General features: G+C 45.9%; 1 protein-coding gene across 23 annotated transcripts in view; it reads left to right on the forward strand.

Moving 5' to 3' along the window:
* The window catches only part of LOC743350 (general transcription factor II-I repeat domain-containing protein 2B), a 62,818-nt gene that overhangs the window by 27,141 nt on the left and 13,642 nt on the right, over positions 1-22,035 (forward strand). For 12 of the 23 annotated variants that reach the window (XR_008536408.2, XR_010158523.1, XM_024357884.3 and 9 more), the window contains 10 exons: positions 1,345-1,464; positions 3,278-3,461; positions 3,630-3,658; positions 6,059-6,113; positions 6,485-6,528; positions 13,229-13,306; positions 15,099-15,155; positions 16,886-16,951; positions 19,043-19,120; positions 21,184-21,267. Coding sequence is in view for 21 of the 23 variants with exons in the window: in XM_024357884.3 (XP_024213652.3) it covers positions 1,345-1,464; positions 3,278-3,461; positions 3,630-3,658; positions 6,059-6,113; positions 6,485-6,528; positions 13,229-13,306; positions 15,099-15,155; positions 16,886-16,951; positions 19,043-19,120; positions 21,184-21,267 (795 nt within the window). In the remaining 2 variants the exon portion in view is untranslated. Of the gene's footprint in view, positions 1-1,344; positions 1,465-3,277; positions 3,462-3,629; positions 3,659-5,880; positions 6,114-6,484; positions 6,529-13,228; positions 13,307-15,098; positions 15,156-16,885; positions 16,952-19,042; positions 19,121-21,183; positions 21,268-22,035 lie in introns of those variants that run through there. The other 11 variants (XM_063814495.1, XM_063814497.1, XM_054655766.2 and 8 more) reach the window with 6 other exon arrangements.

Here is a 22,035-nt window from a genome sequence, read left to right on the forward strand (position 1 = left end):
AGGGAGGCTGAGGCACGAAAATCTCCTGAACCCAGGAGGCAGAGATTACTGTGAGCTGAGATTGCGCCACTGCACTCCAGCCTAGGCGACAGAGTGAGACTCTGTCTCAAAACAAACAAACAAAAACATGGTCATAGAGTGTGAAATAACAGACACTGGAGACTCAGGGGTGGGAGGCAGGAGGTGGGTAAGGGATGATAAATTACTTCATGGGTACAATGTACATTATTTGGGTGATGAGTACACTAAAACCCCAGACTTCACCAACAACACCGTATATCCATGCAAGAAAACTATACTTGGCGGGGTGTGGTGGCTCACGCCTGTAATCCCAGCACTTTGGGAGGCCGAGGCGGGCGGATCACGAGGTCAGGAGATCGAGACCATCCTGGCTAACGTGGTGAAACCCCATCTCTACTAAAAAATACAAAAAAATTAGCCGGGCGTGGTGGCAGGCACCTGTAGTCCCAGCTACTCAGGAGGCTGAGGCAGGAGAATGGCGTGAACCCGGGAGGCAGAGCTTGCAGTGAGTGCAGAACACGCCACTGCACTCCAGCCTGGGTGACACAGTGAGACTGTCTCAAAAAAAAAAAAGAAGAAAGAAAGAAAACTATACTTGTGCCCCTTACATTGATACAAAAAAAAAAAAAAAAACCTTTCTGTGTTCAAATTACTATGTGGTTTCTCTCTTCTGACTAGACTGATGAAAACAATCAGTTTTAAAACTTTTGGAGGAGCAATTGATTCTGGGGCTGGTCTTGAATGGGTTCAGGGGTATAGTCTTCCTATACAATTATTGCCACTTTTCAACTGTATAGCAAATCAAATTTCTGTTATAAAGATAATTTCTGGCTGGGTGCAGTGCCTTACACCTGTAATCCCAACACTTTGGGAGGCTGAGATGGGAGGATCACTTGAGGCCAGGAGTTAGAGGCCAGCCTGGGCAACATAGTGAGATCCCATCTCTAAAAAAAATTTAAAAGTTAGCCAGGTGTGATGGGGCACTCCTGGAGGCCGAGGTGGGAGGACCGCTTAAGCCCAGAAATTTGAGGCTGCCGGGAACTTCGATCATCCCACTGCACTCCAGCCTGGGCAGCAGAGTGAAACCCTGTCTCTAAAAATAATAATTTCCTTAAACTACTACTATTTCTTTATATGTTGATTTTTTTATAGTTCTTTAGCCTGTTTATCATAAATACCATTTTTTCTTGTTTTTCTTTAAAAGATCTTGTTTTATATTTATTCACTTTTTTCCCCTTTTTTCTTTCAATACCAGAAACAAAGTACGGAAGTGTACAGCACAAATGCTTAGAAACTGACCTAATGCCAATCATCCATTTGCAGGCGTTGCAGAGGGACTGTGTGAGGTGAAACCTCCCTGCCCTGTGAACGGGATGCAGGTCCACTCGGGTGAAACGGAAATACTCAGGAAGGCAGTGGAGGACTATTTCTGCTTTTGTTACGGTAACGTTCACTTTAAGCATGAATTCTATTTTTTTTTTTTTTTTTTGAGATGGAGTCTTGCTTTGCCACCCAGGCTGGAGTGCAGTGGTGCGATCTCGGCTCACTGCAACCTCCGCCTCCTGGGTTCAAGCAATTCTCCTGCCTTAGCCTCCCAAGTAGCTGGGATTACAGGGGCCCACCACCACACCCGGCTAATTTTTGTATTTTTAGTAGAGATGGGGTTTCACCATGTTGGCCAGGCTGGTCTCAAACTCCTCACCTTGTGATCCGCCTGCCTTGGCCTCCCAAAATGCTGGGATTATAGGCGTGAACCACCGCGCCCAGCCAAGCATGAATTCTCTAAGTGGTTCACCCAGGACTAGGACAGTGTCACAGACAGTCTTATTGCCATGACTACTTAGAATGTTTGAACATTTCAAAACCCATATGCTTATCAAGCGAGGAGCTAGTTCTTTTCTTTTTTTTTCTTCTGAGAGGAGTCTTGCTCTGACACCCAGGCTGAAGTGCATTGGCACAATCTCAGCTCACTGTAAACTCTGCCTCCTGGGTTCAAGCGATTCTCCCACCCCAGCCTCCTAAGTAGCTGGGATTACAGGTGCCCACCACCTTGCCCAGCTAATTTTTGTATGTTTAGTAGAGATGGGGTTTTGCCATGTTGGCCAGGTTGGTCTCGAACTCCTGACCTCAGGTGATCCTCCTGCTGCCTCGGCCTCCCAAAATGCTGAGATTACAGGTGTGAGCCACCGTGCCTGGCCACCAGTTCTTTTTTTTTTTTTGAGGCAGAGTCTCGCTCTGTTGCCCGGGCTGGAGTGCAGTGGCTCAATCTCGGCTCACTGCAAGCTCCGCCTCTCGGGTTCCCGCCATTCTCCTGCCTCAGTCTCCCAAGTAGCTGGGACTACAGGCACCCGCCACCGCGCTCGGCTAACATTTTTTGTATTTTTTGGTAGAGACGGGGTTTCATTGTGTTAGCCAGAATGGTCTCGATCTCCTGACCTCGTGATCCGCCCACCTTGGCCTCCCAAAGTGCTGGGATTACAGGCATGAGCCACCGCGCCCGGCCCACCAGTTCTTAATTACCAGATTAAGTGTTCTTATAGAAGATGATGTGGATCTTGGATCTTCTGCTCTGTGGAAACTTCTGTATTGATCACTCTTTCTTCTTTGATCCCATTTTAGAGAGCCCCGCATCAAGGCCAGTGTATGGCTAAAGACAGTCAATGTTGGCTCAGTCACCTCCCTCACCCCTCAGTTGTCACTCCACCTACCCATGTCTTTCCATAGGCATGAAGATGGGAATTAAAAAAAAAATACGCTGGGCATGGTGGCTTGAGCCTGTAATCCCAGCTACTCAGGAGGCAGAGGCAGGAGAATTGCTTGAACCCAGGAGGCAGAGGTTGCAGTGAGCCCAGTCGAGACCCTGTCTCTTAATTAAAAACAAAAACAAAAACAAAAAAAACTAGGCTGGGCTCAGTGGCTCACGCCTGTTATCCTAGCACTTTGGCAGGCTAAGGTGGGTAGATCGCCTGAGCTCAGCCGTTCGAGACCAGTCTGGGCAACATGGTGAAACCTCATCTCTACTAAAATACAAAAGAAATTAGCTGGGCATGGTGGTGTGTGCCTGTAGTCCCAGCTACTCGGGAGGCTGAGGCAGGAGAATTGTTTGAACCCAGGAGGTGGAGGTTGCAGCGAGCCGAGATCTTGCCATTGCACTCCAGCCTGGGTGGCAGAGTGAGACTCTGTTTCTACAAAACAAAAAAAAAACTGGTAGAACGTTAGGTTCACACCATCCAAAGACGTTTGCGTCTTCTTGTAGGTAAAGCCTTAGGGACGACAGTGATGGTGCCTGTTCCCTATGAGAAGATGCTGCGAGACCAGTCGGCTGTGGTAGTGCAGGGGCTTCCGGAAGGCATTGCCTTTCAACACCCTGAGAATTACGACCTTGCAACCCTGAAATGGATTTTGGAGAACAAAGCAGGGATTTCATTCATCATAAATAGGTGACACACTCTGCACCCCCGCCCCCTCAGTTCATTTAAAGATGAAACCGATAGCCTAATTTTAATTCACTCATGCATCCCACCTGCTGCGTTTCAGAGCTGACTGTTCAGATGTGTCATGCTTTTTTCATTTGTCCATGCTGGGTAACGGTGTTGCTTTTCTTGCAGACCCTTCCTAGGACCAGAGAGTCAGCTGGGTAAGTGACAGCTTCTCAGGTTTGGTGGCTCTTCTGAGCTGCTGAACCACTTCTTCTTCATTAAAACTTGAATTGGGGGCCAGGCGTGATGGCTCACACCTGTAATCCCAGCACTTTGGGAGGCTGAGGCAGGTGGATCACAAGGTCAGGAGATCGCGACCATCCTGGCTAACACGGTGAAACCCAGTCTGTACTAAAAATACAAAAAAAAATTAGCCGGGCGTGGTGGCGGGCGCCTGTAGTCCCAGCTACTTGGGAGTCTGAGGCAGGAGAATGGCATGAACCCGGGAGGTGGAGCTTGCAGTGAGCGGAGATCGCGCCACTGCACTGCAGCCTGGGCGACTGAGCAAGACTCCGTCTCAAAAAAAAAACAAAACTTGAATTTGTGTGAGGGGAGGGAACTTAGAGGACGGGCCAATAGGTGCAGCAAGCCATCGTGGCACACATGTGCCTAGGAAACAAACCTGCACGTTCTGCACATGTATCCCCCACCTTTTTTTTTTAGAAGAAATAAAGAATTTTTTTTTTAAAAAGAAAAATACATTTGTAGCTATTAAAAAAAAAAATTGGCCGGACGCAGTGGCTCACACCTGTAATCCCAGCACTTTGGGAGGCAGAGGTGGGCAGATCACTTGAGGTCAGGAGTTCGAGACCAGCCTAGTCAACATGGTGAAAACCCCATCCCTACTAAAAAATACCAAAGTTAGCCAGGCATGGTGGCGGGTGCCTGTAATCCCAGTTACTCAGGAGGCTGAGGCAGGAGAATCGCTTGAACCCAAGATGTAGAGTTTGCAGTGAGCCAAGATTGTGCCACCGCCCTCCAGCCTGGGTGACAAAATGAGACTGTGCCTCAAAAATAAATAAATAAAGAAGAATAAAAGAAGATGTCTTGCTGAGACTGCCTAGGTGGAGTAAGGAGACAGCAGGGGTGGGGGGTGGCACAGTTCACAAGGCACCTGCTGGGTGTATGACATGCTTCAGTTCTTCTTAGCCAGGGACTAAACACAGTGGAAAGTCTGTTTCAGGAGGGATGGTGAGTTCCTGTCATCCTCTAACTCACATTAAAGGACAAATGAGAGGGGCAGGGTGGCAGGTGGCCATGGATTGTTGTCCCAACTGACTTGTATCATCATCATAGAAAAACAATAATACAGTGGTCCCCCCTTATCCTCGGGGAATATGCTCCAAGACCCCCAGTGGATGCCTGGACCCATGGGTAATACAGAACGCTTCATATACTATGTTTTTCCCTAGCCATACATACCTAAGAGAAAGTTTAATTTATAAATCAAGCACAGGCCAGGCGTGGTGGCTCACGCCTGTAATCCCAACACTTTGGGAGGCCGAGGCAGGTGGATGATCTGAGGTTAGGAGTTTGAGACCAGCCTGGCCAACATGGTGAAACCCTGTCTCTACTGAAAATACAAAAATTAGCTGGGCGTGGTGGTGCGGGCCTGTAGTCCCAGCTACTTGGGAGGCTGAGGCGGGAGAATTGCTTAAACCCGGGAGGCAGACGTTGCAGTGAGCCGAAATCGTGCCACTGCACTCCAGCCCAGGCAACAGAGCAAGATCCATCTCAGTAAATAAATCAATAAATCAAGCAAAGTAGGAGATTAACAGCAATAACTAAAGATAAAATAAAATGATTATAACAATATGCCCTCATTACTACTCTTGCACTTTGGGGCTATTATGAAGTCAAATAAAGGTGACTTGAGCACAAGCACCCTGGCCTTCCCAGGACTGTCAGTCTGATAACAAAGCCAGCTACTCAGTGACTAGTGGGAGAGTAGTGTAGACAGCGTGGATTGCAGGACAAAGGGATGAGTCACGTCCCAGGCGGGACAGCACGACACTTCATCACGCTGCTCAGAACAACGTGTGATTTCAAACTTCTGAATTATTTCTGGAATTTTCCGTTTACTCTTTGCAGACTTTGGTTGACCTTGGGGAGCAAACCGAGGACCGCGAAACCACAGATCAAGGGGGAGCTCGTGTCATAGCAGCTCTAACTTAGTGCTTACAACATGCAGGCACTGTTCTAGTCATTTTGCGTATATTCATGAATCCTCCCACAACCACCGTGTTCACAAGGAAGCGGAGGCAGAGGGAGGTTTAGTGAGTTGCTGGAGGCAGCCCAGCTGGTGAGCTGAGGCTCGGCCGCACGACCGTGCTCTGGCCCCAAAACACTCCTCGGTAACCCCCATCCTGCTCACACAAATGGCCCCGGAACACAGGGGCTGCTTTGAGTCAGTTTCTCTCTCGATGACTTTTCCACGTTGGCTTCGATCTGGGAGTTCCGTTTTCTGTGTATTTGCTGTCAATTTCTATGCCTTTGGATGTTAGTCATTTTCCGAGGTGCTAAAAGGGGCTGGTGTGTGTTTTTTCATTCCTCCACAGGTGGCCCTGGGATGGTAACAGATGCTGAGCGATCCATAGTATCACCAAGTGAAAGGTAAAAGATAAATCACAGCAACCAAAATCCACAACTATGCACAGTGTTCGTTTTAGGATGACAGAAAGGCCTCCTTACAGCATTTAAGTGGAGTGTAAAGGGTTAATGTGCTTCTTCCCTTCCTTATTTTCTATCCTATTCTTTGTCCAAAAGGACCTTTGGAATTAGAAGACTATTTTCAGTAGACACGTTTAATTTGGGAACAACTTATTAAGACGTTAATGTTAAAATGGAGGCATTGTTGCATTTGATTGAGGGGAGGAGAGGGATTTGGTGCTGCGGAGATCCAGGGCATTTGAGCTCATCGTGTCCAGGCGGCTGTGCCTGGTCCTCACCCTGCCCATCTGACCAGGGTTCCCTTCTCCTTGCAGCTGCGGCCCCATCAATGTGAAAACTGAACCCATGGAAGATTCTGGTGGGTACCAAGATGCTTTTAGAATCAAGTATCGGCCAAGCGTGGTAGCTCACGCCTGTAATCCCAACAATTTGGGAGGCCGAGGCAGGCGGATCACTTGAGGTCAGGAGTTCAAGACCAGCCTGGCCAACATGGTGAAACCCCGTCTCTCCTAAAAATACAAAAATTAACCAGGCGTGGCTGTGCGTGCCTGTAATCCCAGCTACCAGGGAGGCTGAGGCAGGAGAATTGCTTGGACCTGGGAGGCTGAGGCTGCAGTGAGCTGAGATGGTGCCACTGCATTCCAGCCTGGGTGACAGAGCAAGACCCTGTCTCAAAAAAACAAACCAGGCTGGGCACGGTGGATCACGCCTGTAATCCCAGCACTTTGGGAGGCTGAGGCGGACAGATCGCCTGAGCTCAGGAGTTCAAGACCATCCTGGCCAACGTAGTAAAACCCTGTCTCTACTAAAATACAAAAAATTAGCTGGGCATGGTCGTGTGCGCCTGTAGTCCCAGCTACTTGGGAGGCTGAGGCATGAGAATTGCTTGAGCCCGGGAGGTGGAGGTTGCAGTGAGCCAAGATCGCACCACTGCACTCCACCTTGGGCTACAGAGTGAGATTCTGTGTCAAAAAAAAAAAACAAAAACAAAAACAAAAAAAAGAACCAAGTATCTAGCAGGTTATCATTTGACACCTTTCTTTTGTTTTATCAAATAAATAAATAAAGACCAGGGCGTGAATTAACCTCAGTGGAGCCTCATTTGCAGAAGAACCATTATTTTACTCAAATATCTAGAAAACAAGCCTTGGCAGGGTGTGGGGGCTCACGACTGTAACTCCAACACCTTGGGAGGCCGAGGCAGGCAAATTGCTTGAACCCCGGAGTTCAAGACCAGCCTGGGCAACATGGCGAGACTTCATCTCTGCAAAACATATAAAAAATGGTGGTGCATGCCTGTGATCCTAGCTACTCAGGAGGCTGAGGTGGGAGGATCGCTTAAGCCCAGGAGGTCGAGGCTGCAGTGAGCTGTAATGGTACCACTGCACTCCGGCCTGGGTGACAGAGAGAGACGTTGTCTCAAAAAAAAAAAAAAAAAAAAAAAAGAGAGAGGGAGCCTTCTAATTCAGTACATAATGGGGACTAAGATGTTATTAAATACACATACTTTTGGACAGAATATTATTTTATTTATAGTTGAATTAGAACCTGAATTTGAAATGAGTAAAACATTTTGAATATAAATTTGGAATTATTACTTGACTCACAAATAGAGCAGTGTTTTCATTTTTGGACATATACTACTGCTTTTTTGGACTTTTCTGTCATTTCTAAATGTTTTACAATATAGGTACATTACTATGACAGTGTATACTGGAAAAAAAATCCCTCTTCAATGGGATTGACCCCATTCTTGCTTCTCCTCACTCCTCAATAAAAGAAAACCAGCATTAATTAGAGGAAAAATGTTAACAGGTTAAGATTAAAAAAAAAAAAAAGCTTAGGCCGGGTGTAGTGGTTCACACCTGTAATCCCAGCAATTTGGGAGGCCAAGGTGGGCAGATCACTTGAGGTCAGGAGTTTGAGACCAGCCTGGCCAACATGGTGAAACACTGTCTCTACTAAAAATACAAAAAATTAGTTGGGCATCATGGCAGGCGCCTGTAATCCCAGCTTGAACCCAGGAGGCAGAGGTTGCAGTGAGCCGAGATCACACCCCTGCATTCTAGCCTGGGTGACAGAGCAAGACTCTGTCTCAAAAAGAAACAACAACAACAAAAATAATTTAAAACCCAAATGTTCAATCAAGGGATGGGAAAATACTGAAAGCATTAAAAGTTGAAAGGTTCACGCCTGTAATCTCAGCACTTTGGGAGGCTGAAGCAGGAGGATCGCCTGAGTCCAGGAATTTGAGACCAGCCTGGGCAACAAAGCGAGACCCTGTCTCTACAAAAAATATTTATAAATAAAAAATTAGCCAGACATCGTAGCATGCACTTATAATCCCAGCTACTTGGGAGGCTGAGGTTGGAGGATCACTTGGGCCCAGGAGATAAAGGCTGGAGCGAGCCATGATTGCACCACTGCACTCCAGCCTGGGTGACAGAGCGAGACCCTGGCTTCAAAAAATAATAATCATAATCCAAAAGAAAAACAATATTCTGTGTTAAGAAACAAAGATCTGGCTGGGTCTAGTGGCTCACGCCTGTAATCCCAGCACTTTGGGAAGCGGAGGCAGGCAGATCACCTGAGGTCAGGAGTTTGAGACCAGTCTAGCCAACATGGTGAAACCCCGTCTTTACTAAAAATACAAAAATTAGGCGCCACCACGCACGCCTGTAATCCCAGCTACTTGGGAGGCTGAGACAGGAGAATCGCTTGAACCCAGGAGGCAGAGTTTGCTGTGAGCCGAGACTGCACCATTGCACTCCAGCCTGGTTGACAGAGTGAAACTCCATCTCAGAAAAAAGGAAAGAAAGAAAGTTCTAGAAAAAAGAAAAATAGAGCCTTTAGCATGAGTAAAATGAAGGAAGGACAGCAGCGTCTCTAAGACAGTGAAGATGTGGTTTATGCTTCGCAGTTCCTGGGATTCCTTGGGAGGGTCCAGGGACACAGTGGATGGGTCTCCTTGGCCCGCCTCCTCCTTTGTCACACCCAAGGATCTTTTCGCCACAACTGTGGGTGCACATGTCCCCTTCCACTCCCCTGCAAACAAGTGCTTAGTAGAAGCTCCAGCTTCAGATGAGAGTCTGAACAAAAAATGGTGCTTCTCCTGTGCAGTGTGGTTCTAGGTCAAACCAAGACAAGTTGAATGGAAAGAAACGGGCGCAGTATTTCAGCTCAGCACAATTCAGCTGTGAGCACAGGTCAGCTGTGGAATCTTGGTCTGGTTTCTGACGTGACAGGCCTCAAACTCTTGCCCACTCAATATTAGCCTTGGATGTTTTCAGAGCTCAGATATATTCTGCCTGTGTCTTACCTGGTCACAGAGAATTAAAAGAATACCCCAAGCCACAGGCTCCACATACAAACTGGGAAGATGAGGCCAGGCACGGTGGCTCACGCCCATAATCTCAGCAATTTGGGAGGCCAAGGTGGGCGGATCACCTGAAGTCAGGAGTTCGAGACCAGCCTGGCCAACATGGTGAAACCCCATGTCTACTGAAAATACAAAAATGAGCTGGGCGTGGTGGTGCATGCCTGTAATCCCAGCTACTCAGGAGGCTGAGGCAGGACAGTTGCTTGAACCCAGGAGGCGGAGGTTGCAGTGAGCCAAGATGGCACCACTGCACTCCAGCCTGGGTGACAGAGCAAGACTCTGTCTCAAAAAGAAAAGAAAAAAAGAAAAAAGAAAGAACCTGGGAAGATGAAGGGGGTGAGAGTGAGAAGTGATCAGTGTCCCCAGGGGCCGAGTTTCCTTCCTCACCAGCTGTTGGGCTAGATCTGTGATTCTCACGTGCCTTTGTTGGAGATTTGGTTTCATTTGAACAAAAATATGCTTCCTTATTCACAAAACTTCCTACTGTAGACTTTATAAAGCGATATGGATTGCTACCAGCTGCCAGCAGGCTCCTGAGAGCTGGTCCTCAATTGGTCCTTATTTCTTGTGATATGTGTGTAGCATTTGCTACAAAAACAAACCATCTCCCTGGTTTTAATTTATTTTCTTTTTCTTTCTTTCTTTCTTTCTTTCTTTCTTTCTTTCTTTCTTTCTTTCTTTCCTTCTTTCTTTCTTTCCTTCTTTCTTTCTTTCTCTCCTTCCTTCCTTCCTTCCTTCCTTCCTTTCTTTCTTGTCTTGCCAGGCTGGAGTGCAGTGGCACGATCTCAGCTCACTGCAACCTCTGCCTCCCAGGTTCAAGTGATTCTCCTGTCTCAGCCTCCTGAGTAGCTGGAATCATAGGTGCACGCCGTCACACCTGGCTAATTTTTTTGTATTTTAGTAGAGACGGGGTTTCACCGTGTTGCCCAGGCTGGTCTCAAACTCCTGAACTCAGGCAATCCACCCTCCTCGGCCTCCCAATGTGCTAGGATTACAGACATGAGCCACCGCACCAGGCCAATTTTTTTTCTTTTCTTGAGACAGAGTCTCGCTGTCGCCCAGACTGGAGTACAGTGGTGTGATCTCAGCTCACTGCAACTTCCACCCCCCGGGTTCAAGCGATTCTCCTGCTTCAGCCTTCCGAGTAGCTGGGATTACAGGTGCCCACCACCACGCCTGGCTGGTTTTTATATTTTTAATAGAGACGGGGTTTCACCCTGTTGTTCAGGCTAGTCTCGAACTCCTGACCTTAAATGATCTGCCCACCTTAGCCTCCCAAAGTGCTGGGATTACAGGTCTGAGCCACTGTCCCCAGCTGAAAATCAGATTTTTAAATGTTTAGCTTCACTATCCTTATACCAACAGAGCTGTTAAAGGTTTTCAGACGACCCCTCAGAACTTATAAATTATGTTAAACAATGAACCCCAAGCTATGCCACAGTTTTTTTGTTTTGCTATCACAAACATTCATGGTTAAATTACATGTACATTTTAGTATCAGTCATCTATTGCTGTATTTAAAAGTACCCCTGAAATGAGGCTGGGTGTGGTGGCTCATGCCTGCAATCCCAGCACTTTGGGAGGCCAAGGCAGGCGGATCACCTGAGGTCAGGAGTTGGAGACCAGCCTGGCCAACGTGGTGAAACCTTGTCTCCACTAAACATACAAAAATTAGCCAGGCGTAGTGGTGCGCATCTGTAGTCCCAGCTACTTGGGAGGCTGAGGCAGGAGAATCACTTGAACCTGGGAGGTGGAGGCTGCAGTGAGCCAAGATCATGCCATTGCACTCCACCCTGGGCTGGAAAGAGAAGGGGAAGGGCTCCAATGGAATGGAATGGAATATTTAGTCTTTCCTACATTTCTGTGTGTTGGCTGGACTGGCTCAGCAAGGGCCGGATGGCTGTGTGTCTGAGGCCCCGGCTGGGACATCAGGGTCTCTCTCCTCATGGCCTCATACCCTTTGGAGGCACCCTAGGCTGGCTCCCATGGTGATGAGGTTCTAGAAGCAGCAGGCACAGATGATCAAGCTCTTCTCAAGCCTCTCTTTGCATCCCATCTGCTGATGTCCCATTGACCAAAGCAAGTCACACAGCCAGGGCCAGATTTAAAGGGCAGAGAATGGCCTGGCGCCGTGGTTTACAGCTGTAATCCCAACATTTTGGGAGGCCAAGGCAGGCAAATTGCTTGAGTCCAGGAGTTCGAGACCAGCCTGAGTAACATGGTGAAACCTCATGTCTACAAAAAATACAAAAATTAGGCAGGCATGGTGATGCATGCCTATAGTCAGCTACTCAGGAGGCTGAGACAGGAGGATCGCTTGAGCCCAGGAGACAGAGGTTGCAGTGAGCCATGATCATGCCACTGCACTCCACTGGGCAACAGAGCAAGACTCTGTCTCAAAAAATAATAACAAAATGGCAGAGAAACAGACTTTACTTCTAGAAAAGAAGCATGGGAGAGTCACATTGCAAAGGGATGTACATCCTGGGATGGGAGAGGTCTTGAGCTAATTTTTGCAGCCAACCGCACCCTTCTCTGATAAAGGCGTTAGGTTGTACTGATGTGGCTTCTCCAGGTTTTGAAATCCATTCCATTATAGTGAGTAAGTTAAGATTATAAGTGCCTAGCCGGGCACGGTGGCTTATGCCTGTAATCCCAGCACTTTGAGAGACCAAGGTGGGTGGGTGGATCACCTGAGGTCAGGAGTTTGAGACCAGCCCGGCCAACATGGTGAAACCCCGTCTTTACTGAAAATACAAAAAGTAGCCAGGCATGGTGGCGTGGGCCACTTGGGAGGCTGAGGCAGGAGGGTCGCTTGAACCTGGGAGGTGGATGTTGCAGTGAGCCGAGATCATGCCACTGCACTCCAGCCTGGGCAACAGAGTGAGACTCTGTCTCAAAAAAATAATAATAATAAAATAAAAAAGATTATATATGTCAGTTCAGGCTTCATGACAGAAGAATCTTCACAGCATTTCATGTAAATGCACGTGGATATTCAGCCACCCTGAAGGGGAAAATCTCCCAAAACTAGGACTAGAACCAGAACTAAGCTCTCCCGCCTTCACGATGCCTTCCTTCATCCTCCTCAACTTCCTTCCTTTTTTTTTTTTTTTTTGAGATGGAGTCTCGCTTTGTCAACCAGCTGGAGTGCAGTGGCTCGATCTCAGCTCACTGCAACCTCCACCTCCTAGGTTCAAGCAATTCTCCTGCCTCAGCCTCCCATGTGGCTGGCTACAGGCGTCCGCCACCACTCCCAGCTAATTTTTGTAGTTTTAGTAGAGACAGGGTTTCACCATGTTAGCCAGGTTGGTCTCAAACTCCTGACCTCAAGTGATCTGCCCGCCTCAGCCTCCCAAAGTACTGGTATTGGAGGCGTGAGTCACCGTGCCCGGTCCCCTCCTTCCTTCTTTCCTTTTCTATTGATTTTACAATTGATATTATTTTTATATAAACATACATAAATACACAAATGTATGTTTTCTATATGTATATTATTTTAATTTATAGTATTTCTATTTTTGTATCAAGAGGTCAAATTTGTTCATAGTGAGTGAGCTACAAGTTCTTTTGCTGATTGTAACATTGCTGTATTAATCAACTTATATTAGCTAGTCGTATTTCTTTGTTGGCAAACTTAACCTAACATACAATTTTATAATTTCCATTACATTCCAAGGCATTTCACTGAAAGCAGAAGCTGTCTCAGTCAAGAAAGAATCAGAAGATCCTAATTACTATCAATATAATATGCAAGGTAATACTGTTTGATAATAATTTTCTTCCCCAAAAGTTATTTGGGATGGAAGATTTTAATTACTACCTGTCTGAAAAACTGGCGAGCACCCATGTGTGTTTACCTAGGATCTAGCATGCTGCCATTTAGAGTAAATAATCCTACATTATAAAATAGATTCTATTTAGCCTAAATCCATGTACTCTTTTGTTTGTTTTTTTACAGAGATGAGGTCTCACCTTGTTGCCCAAGCTGGTCTCTAACTCCTAGGCTTAAGTAGTCCTCCAGCCTTGGCCTCCAGAAGTGCTGAGATTATAGGCGTGAGCCACCATGCCTGGGCTAAATCCACATACTCTTTTTTTTTTTTTTTTTTGAGACAGAATCTCACTCTGTTGCCCAAGCTGGAGTTCAGTGGCACTATTTCCACTTACTGCAAATTCTGCCTCCTGGGTTCAAATGATTCTTGTGCCTCAGCCTCCCAAGGAGCTGGGATTACAGGCGTGTGCCACCATGCCTGGCTAATTTTTTGTATTATTAGTAGAGACGGGGTTTCGCCATGTTGGCCAGGCTGGTCTCGAACTCCTGACCTCAGGTGATCCACTCACCTTGGCCCCCCAAAATGCTGGGATTACAGGCATGAGCCGCCACACCTGACCCATAAGGCTTTTAAAAAGAAGTCATAAATTGTCACGACTGTCATGATTTTGCACCACCTAATGAAGCAGTGCATCTTGGCAATAATTGTCAGTGGTCATTAAAACCATTTTATAAAAGTCTGATGGGGACTTTATCATGGACAGACCTGACTGACAGTTCCTGAACTGACTGGTCACTGGTCTCCTGACGGTATCCAGTAGGAAGTACACCACACCACTTTGTCAAGGATTCTTCCAAAAAAAAAAAAAAATCAAACCTGGCCAGGTGTAGTGTCTCATACCTGTAATCCCAGCACTTTGGGAGGCCAAGGCAGGTGTATCACTTGAGCCCAGGAGTTCAAAACCAGCCTGGGCAACATGGTGAGACCCCGTCTCTACAAAAAATACAAAAAGTAGCCGGGCATGGTGGCACACACCTGTAGCCCCAGCTACTTGGAAGGCTGAGGTGGGAAGATCGCTTGAGTTTGGGAGGTCAAGGCTGCAGTGAGCTGTGATCACACCACTGCACTCCAGCCTGGGTGCTGGAGTGAGACTCTGTCTCAAAACAACAACAAAACAAAACAAAACAATCAGACCTAAGTCTGATCCAGCCTTTAGATCTAACCAGCAGTTTTTAGGAGATGCATGGAATACAGGCACATATGAAAACATCACCACAAGGATGTAGTCAGTAAAATCCAGAATGTGAGAAACTCAGAGAAATTAATTGGTTTATGTTTTTTTGTTTGTTTGTTTGTTTTTAGACAGAGTCTCGCTCTGTCGCCCAGGCTGGAATGCAGTGGTGTGATCATGGCTCACTGCAACCTTCACCTCCCAGGTTCAAGTGATTCTCCTGGCTCAGCCTCAAGAATAGCTGAGATTACAGGCGTGTGCCACCACACCCGGTTGATTTTTGTATTTTTTTGTAGAGAAGGGGTCTCACCATGTTGGCCAGGCTGGTCTCGAACTCCTGACCTCAGGTGATCTGCCCACCTCCACCTCCCAGAGTGCTGAGATTACAGGCGTGAGCCACCGCGCGCAGCCAGTTTTATTTCAAGGGGTAGAAGTATTTCAGGTGTATTCCTGTGTGGGTATTGACTTGTTTGCATTGTATTCAGTGATTCTTTTTTACATTTTTGTATTTCTCCTTTGTTATATATTATTTATTTTTCTTTCAGGAAGCCACCCTTCTTCCACAAGCAATGAAGTAATAGAAATGGAATTACCAATGGAAGGTTAGAAAAATGCAGCATTTTTTCTCTCTCTTTTAAGAAAATTTTATAGAAGTTTATAGTATTTTACAAAGAACATACTTTTTTTTCTTTTTTGAGACAGAGTCTCGCTCTGTCACCCAGGCTGGAGTGCAGTGGTGCAATCTCGGCTCACTACAACCTCTGCCTCCTGGGTTCAAGCGATTCATGTGCCTCAGCCTCCTGAGTAGCTGCGATTACAGGCGTGCGCCACCACGCCCGGCTAATTTTTGTATTTTTAGTAGAGACGGGATTTCACCATGTTGTCCAGGCTGGTCTCGAACTCCTGACCTCAAGTGATCCGTCCGCCTCTGCCTCCCATAGTGCTGGGATTACAGGCGTGAGCCACCATGCCCAGCTGAAAGTTTATAGTATTTTACAGAGAACATACTCTTTTATACTTGTAAGTTGGAAAATAAGGAAGGTGACTTTCTGGCATGCCTGTCTTCTCAGAAAACTATGAATAGTTGAGCTCTTGCCCTAAGATATAACATGAAGGGCTCTATCACTTCTTGTGCTTCTGATCTGTGAGTGATTCTACTTAAAGCACCCGAATATGGAAGTTAACTTTGCAGTGGTGCTGTTTCTTGCTTTGTCTTTTGGATGGCATGACATAATTCTTTTGGACAGAGTCAAATAGTATTTTAGGAAATTCTTGCATTAGAAGTAAAATTTGATAATACTTCCCTCCATTCATATATAAATCTTGAGCATCATATGAATAAAGCCTAAATTCCTACGGTGGTTTGTGTATGTCCAAGATAAAATTAATAATTTTAAAAAAGGGCCAGGCATGGTGGCTTATGCCTGTAATCTCAGCACTTTGGGAGGCTGAGGTGGGCAGATCACCTGAGGTCAGGAGTTCAAGACCAGCCCGGCCAACATGGTGAGACCCTGTCTCTACTAAAAATACAAAAATTAGCCAGGCGTGGTGGCAGGCACCTGTAATCCCAGCTACTCTGGAGGCTGAGGCACGAGGATTGTTTGAAACTAGGAGGCGGAGGCTGTAGTGAGCCGAAATCGCACCATTCCACTCCAGCCTGGGTGACAGAGTGAGACTGTCTCAATAATGATGATAATAATAATAATAATAATAATAATAAAGATTTCCTTTCCAAACCTAGAGGCGTGGGACATCTTTGCCATTTACAGGCAATGTGATCTTACTTTTAGTTGTATATCTGCCTTAGAGAGATAGTGACACATGGACTACCAAAATGATTCTGTTTTTTTTTTTTTTTTTTTTTGAGACAGAATCTCACCCTGTCACCCAGGCTGGAGTGCAGTGTGTCGCGACCTTGGCTCACTGCAGCCTCCACCTCCTGGGCTGAAGCAATTCTCCCTCCTCAGCCTCCTGAGTAGCTGGGATTACAGGCGTGCGCCACCACGCCTGGATAATTTTTGTATTTTTAATAGAGTTGGGGTTTCACCATGTTGCCCAGGCTGGTCTTCAACTCCTGACCTCAAGTGATCCGCCCACCTTGGCCTCCCAAAAGTGCTGGGATTACAGGTGCGAGCCACCGTGCCCGGCCCAGTTACTGTTTATTATCCTATTATTATTGCTTATAAAATTAAAATTATGTTTATATTATTTATATATGAAATATATTTAAAATGCCAGGATAATCTACTTTTTTGGTATAGGAGCAGTAATATATTGGAATATGAGGAGAATACTTAATAATGAATGTCATTTTAGACATTTTTTTTTCAAGATTCCACTCCGCTGGTCCCTTCAGAAGAACCAAATGAGGACCCTGAAGCCGAGGTGAAAATCGAAGGTTAGTTGCCCAAAGCCCCATTGCCAAGTATGGTTTTCATTCTTTCTAACAGGATTAATTGCAGGGAGGATGGCAGAGCTCAGTGGCTCAAGCCTGTAATCCCAGCACCTTGGGAGGCCAAGGCAGGTGTATTGCTTGAGCCCAGGAGTTTGAGACCAGCCTGGGCAACATGGTGAAACCCTGTCTCCACTAAAAATACAAAATTAGCCAGGTGTGGTGGTGCATGTCTGTATTTCCAGCTACTTGGGAGGCTGAGACAGGAGGATCGCTTGAACCTGAGAGGCGGAGGTTGCAGTGAGCTGAGATCTCACCACTGTACTCCAGCCTGGGTGACAGAGCGAGATTCCATCTAAAAAAAAAAAAATTGTGGGGAAGAGATTGAAATCTCTAATGTAGTATAATGTGTATATATAACAGAGCAGCCATTCCCATTAGGGCCCAATGCTTTGGGGTGTTGTAGACAACATAATTAGCTGTGCAAAAAAAAATTAGAAAGAAAAGAAAAATAATAACTAGGCATGATGGTGCATGCTTGTATTCCCAGCACTTTGTGAGGCCAAGGCAAGAGGATCATTTGAACCCTGGAGTTCTAGATCAGACTGGGCAACATAGTGAGACTATCTCTGCAAAAAGTAAACATTAAGAAAAAGTTAGGCAAGGCATGGTGGTTCACGCCTGTAATCCCAGCATTTTGGGAGGCTGAGGTGGGCAGATCACTTGATCCCAGGTGTTTGAGACCAAACTGGGCATAGTGAAACCCTGTCTCTACTAAAAATACAAAAAGTTAGCAGGGCATGGTGGCACACACCTGTAGTCCCAGCTATTCGGGAGACTGAGGTGGGCCAATCACCTGAGCCCAGGGAAGTCGAGGCTGCAGTGAGCCGTAATTGTGCCACAATACTCCAGCCTGGGTGATGGGAGTGAGATCCTGCCTCGAAACAAACTAACAAAAATATCAGCCATGCATGGTGGCATGCATCTGTAGTCTCAGCTACTTGGGAGGCTGAGGTGGGAGGATCGCTTGAGCCCAGGATTTTGAGGCTGCAATGAGCTGTGATTATGCCCCTGCACTCCAGCATGGTCAACAGAGCAAGACTCCATCTCTAAAAATAAAAATTAAAAAAAATTTTTTTAAGTCTTGCACGTTAGCACTGACCCACAACTGGGCCTCAACTGTGCTGTGTTCACATGAGGAAAGAATGAAGGGTCGAGGGTACATAAGGGGGGAGAATGGAAAGAAAAGGACGATTCACTCAGACATAGCCCCTTTGCTACTGGAGTGGACAGATAAATATCAAAGGTAACTCCTCAGGCCTGCAGCCGGTGAACTCAGTTGAAGTGCAAGTATCTAAAGGAAGTGAAGTTGAAAGTGTGATTTAAGGCTGGCGTGGTGGGTGGCTCACACCTGTAATCCCAGCACTTTGGGAGACCCAGGTGGGTGAATCCTTTGAGGCCAGGAGTTCAAGACCAGCCTGGCCAACATGGCGAAACTCTGTCTCTACTAAAAATACAAAAATTAGAGCCGGGCGTGGTGGCTCACGCCTGTAATCCCAGCACTTTGGGAGGCCCAGGCAGGTGAATCACTTGAGGTCAGGAGTTCTCAACCAGCATGACCAACATGGTGAAACTCCGTCTCTACTAAAAAAAAAAATACAATTGTTAGCTGGGCATGGTGGTGGGTGTCTGTAGTCCCAGCTACTCAGGAGGCTGAGGCACGAGAATCACTTGAACCTGGGAGGCAAAGGTTGCAGTGAGCCGAGATCGCACCACTGCACTCCAGCCTGGGCGATAGACTCAGTCTCAAAAAAAAAAAAAAAAAAAAAATTAGCCAGGCATGATGGTGCATGTCTGTGGTCCCAGCTACTCACAAGGTTGAGGTGGGAGGATCATTTGACCGTGGGAGGTCGAGGATGCAGTGAGCTAGGATCACACCACTGCACTCCAGCCTGAATGGCAGAGTAAGAACCTGTCTCAAAAAAAAAAAAGAAAAAAAAATCAGTCTGGGCTTCTGATCAAAGCAGCACTTAGACATATTTAAAGGAGAATTGGTCTTATTCTTGGTAAATTCTAAACTTCAACTTCTGTTTTAAGGAAACACAAATTCATCCAGTGTTACAAATTCTGCAGCAGGTGTTGAAGATCTTAACATCGTTCAAGTGACTGTTCCAGGTATGGACTAATGTTACATTTTTCCTTTTGTCTTAATTATTTTTTGACATAGGGTGGTCTCTTGGACCTGTCATTTTTCACTTAGTTCACTCTGATAGCTAAGAAATGACATTTCAGGAATATAAAATATTCTGCAAGTTGCTACACAACAAGCATCTTGCTCATATCAGACATTATTAATCGGATATTTTGCTTCTCCTGGCCAAGCCCAGGCATTACCTGGAAAATGCATCTCAGAGCAGGCAGCACGGAGCACCAGCTATGGTTGAATTGGAATTGGCCACAGAGGTGAAATGTTTTGTTGCTCATCATTAATAATCTTCTGGCCGGGCACGGTGGCTTACGCCTGTAATCCCAGCACTTTAGGAGGCTAAGATGGGCAGATCACGAGGTCAGGAGATCGAGACCATCCTGGATAACACGGTGAAACCCTGTCTCTACTAAAAATACAAAAAAATTAGCCGGGCGTGGTGGCGAGCACCTGTAGTCCCAGCTACTCGGGAGGCTGAGGCTGAAGAATGGCGTGAACCTGGGAGGCGGAGCTTGCAGTGAGCGGAGATCACACCACTGCACTCCAGCCTGGGCGACAGAGCGAGACTCTGTCTCAAAAAAATAAATAATAATAATAATAATAATAATCTTCTTTTCTGAATATGTGTATGTAAAATATATCTGGAAAGATACAAGAGAATCTAATTACATAGTTCCTCCAGGGAAGGAAACTGACTGCTGAGATAGGGATAGGAGAGACGTTTGAGATGTTTCTGTATATTACTCCTCTTGAATTTTGAGCCATGTGATTGCTTTAGTTATTCAAAAGTAAATAAAGTTTTAAAGTGTTGAAAAATATCTAAAAAATAAAAACAAAAAAAAAGGACCAGGCATGGTGGCATGTGCCTGTAATCTCAGCACTTTGGGAAGCTGAGGCAGGAGGATCACTTGAGCCCAGGAGTTTGAGACCAGCCTGCACAGCACAGTGAGACTCTGTCTCTAAAAAACAAAAAGAAAAGAAAAACAGACCGGGTGTGGTGGCTCACACCTGTAATCCCAGCACTTTGGGAGGCTGAGGCAGGTGGATCACCTGAGGTCAGGAGTTCGAGACCAGCCTGGCCAACATGGTGAAACCCCATCTTTACTAAAAATACAAAAATCAGCTGGGTGTGGTGGCAGGTGCCTGTAAATCCCAGCTACTTGGGAGGCTGAGGCAGGAGAATTGCTTGAACCCAGGAGGGGTGCAGTGAATTGCTTGAACCCAGGAGTTTGCAGTGAGCCAAGATTGTACCATTGTACTCCAGCCTGGGTGACAAGAGCAAAACTCAGCCTCAAAACAAAACAAAACAAAAAAGGAAAAGAAAAAAAAGAAAGAAAATAAAAATATACCTTACCTTCTAATCCTAGTACCTCTTATTCCTTTTACTTGTCATATTTCATTGGCTAAGATTTCTATTTTAAGGCCGAAAAGTGGTGGTGAAAGTAAACATCCTTGTCTTTTTTTTTTTTTTTTTTTTTTTGAGACAGAGTCTCGCTCTGTCACCCAGGCTGGAGCGCAGTGGCGCTATCTCGGCTTACTGCAAGCTCCACCTCCTGTGTTCACGCCATTCTCCTGCCTCAGCCTCCCGAGTAGCTGGGACTACAGGCGCCTGCCACCATGCCCAGCTAAATTTTTGTATTTTTAGTAGAAACGGGGTTTCACCGTGTTAGCCAGGATGGTCTCGATCTCCTGACCTCGTGATCCACAGGCCTCGGCCTCCCAAAGTGCTGGGATTACAGGCGTGAGCCACCGCGCCTGGCCCTAAACATCCTTGTCTTGTATGATATTGAAAATATTCCTTAAAAGTAGTATGTAGTATGTTTATATAGGGTTATAATTTGGAAAATTCTCTATTGTCTGCAATGGCTTCCATTTCCAAATTTCCAAGATGCTTAATTATTGCTAAAAGTAAACTGAATAACAATCCAGGTAAAGCACTTTCTCGGGTGCTAACAGGCATTTCTCCCAACAGCTTTCTTGGGAGAAAATACATTAATAACCTTGGTTTGTTTATTTGTTTAATTATTTTTAGATAATGAGAAGGAAAGATTATCAAGCATTGAAAAGATTAAACAGCTAAGAGAACAAGTTAATGACCTCTTTAGCCGAAAATTTGGTAAGTTTTTATATCTTTTTATATCCAGAATTCATATACCTAAAATACTTCTTTTTAAAAGAATACTTGGCCAGGTGCATTGGCTCATACCTGTAATCCCAGCACTTTAGGAGGCTAAGGCTAGAGAATCACTTGAGCCCAGGAGTTTGAGACCAGCCTGGGCAGCAAAGTGACACCCCAGGTCTACAAAAGGAAAAAAAAAAACTTTATCTTATAAGAAATTGATCTTGGCTGGGCGCAGTGGTTCACACTTTTAATCCCAGCACTTTGGGAGGCCAAGGTGGATGGATCACTTGAGGCCAGGAGTTCAAGTCCAGCCTGGCCAACATGGCAAAACCCCATCTCTACTAAAAATACAAAAAATTAGCCGGGTGTGGTGGTGTATGCCTGTAATCCCAGCTACTCAGGAGGCTGAGGCACGAGAATCGCTTGTAACTGGGAGGCAGAGGTTGCAGTGAGCTTAGATCGCGCTATTGCACTCCAGCCTGGGCGACAGAGCGAGACCCTGTCTCAAATAAAAAAAAAAAAAAGAAAGAAATTGATCTTTTTGTGAAAGAGCTATGATAAAAATTAGTCAATATGTCTTTTTACAGAAGAGCTTTTGCATGGTAGCATTGACTAATTACAATAATAATAATAATAGCTATCTTTGTTTTACTGAGTGCTTACCTTAGGTATTATTTTTTGTGCTCAACATGTGTTTGATCATTTAATCCTCACATAAAACCTTTCAGGTAGGCGCCATGATAACCCTGTGTAATGGAAGGA

The sequence above is a fragment of the Pan troglodytes genome, chromosome 6, assembly GCF_028858775.2.
Source record: "Pan troglodytes isolate AG18354 chromosome 6, NHGRI_mPanTro3-v2.0_pri, whole genome shotgun sequence".
NCBI classification, from domain to species: Eukaryota; Metazoa; Chordata; class Mammalia; order Primates; family Hominidae; genus Pan; species Pan troglodytes.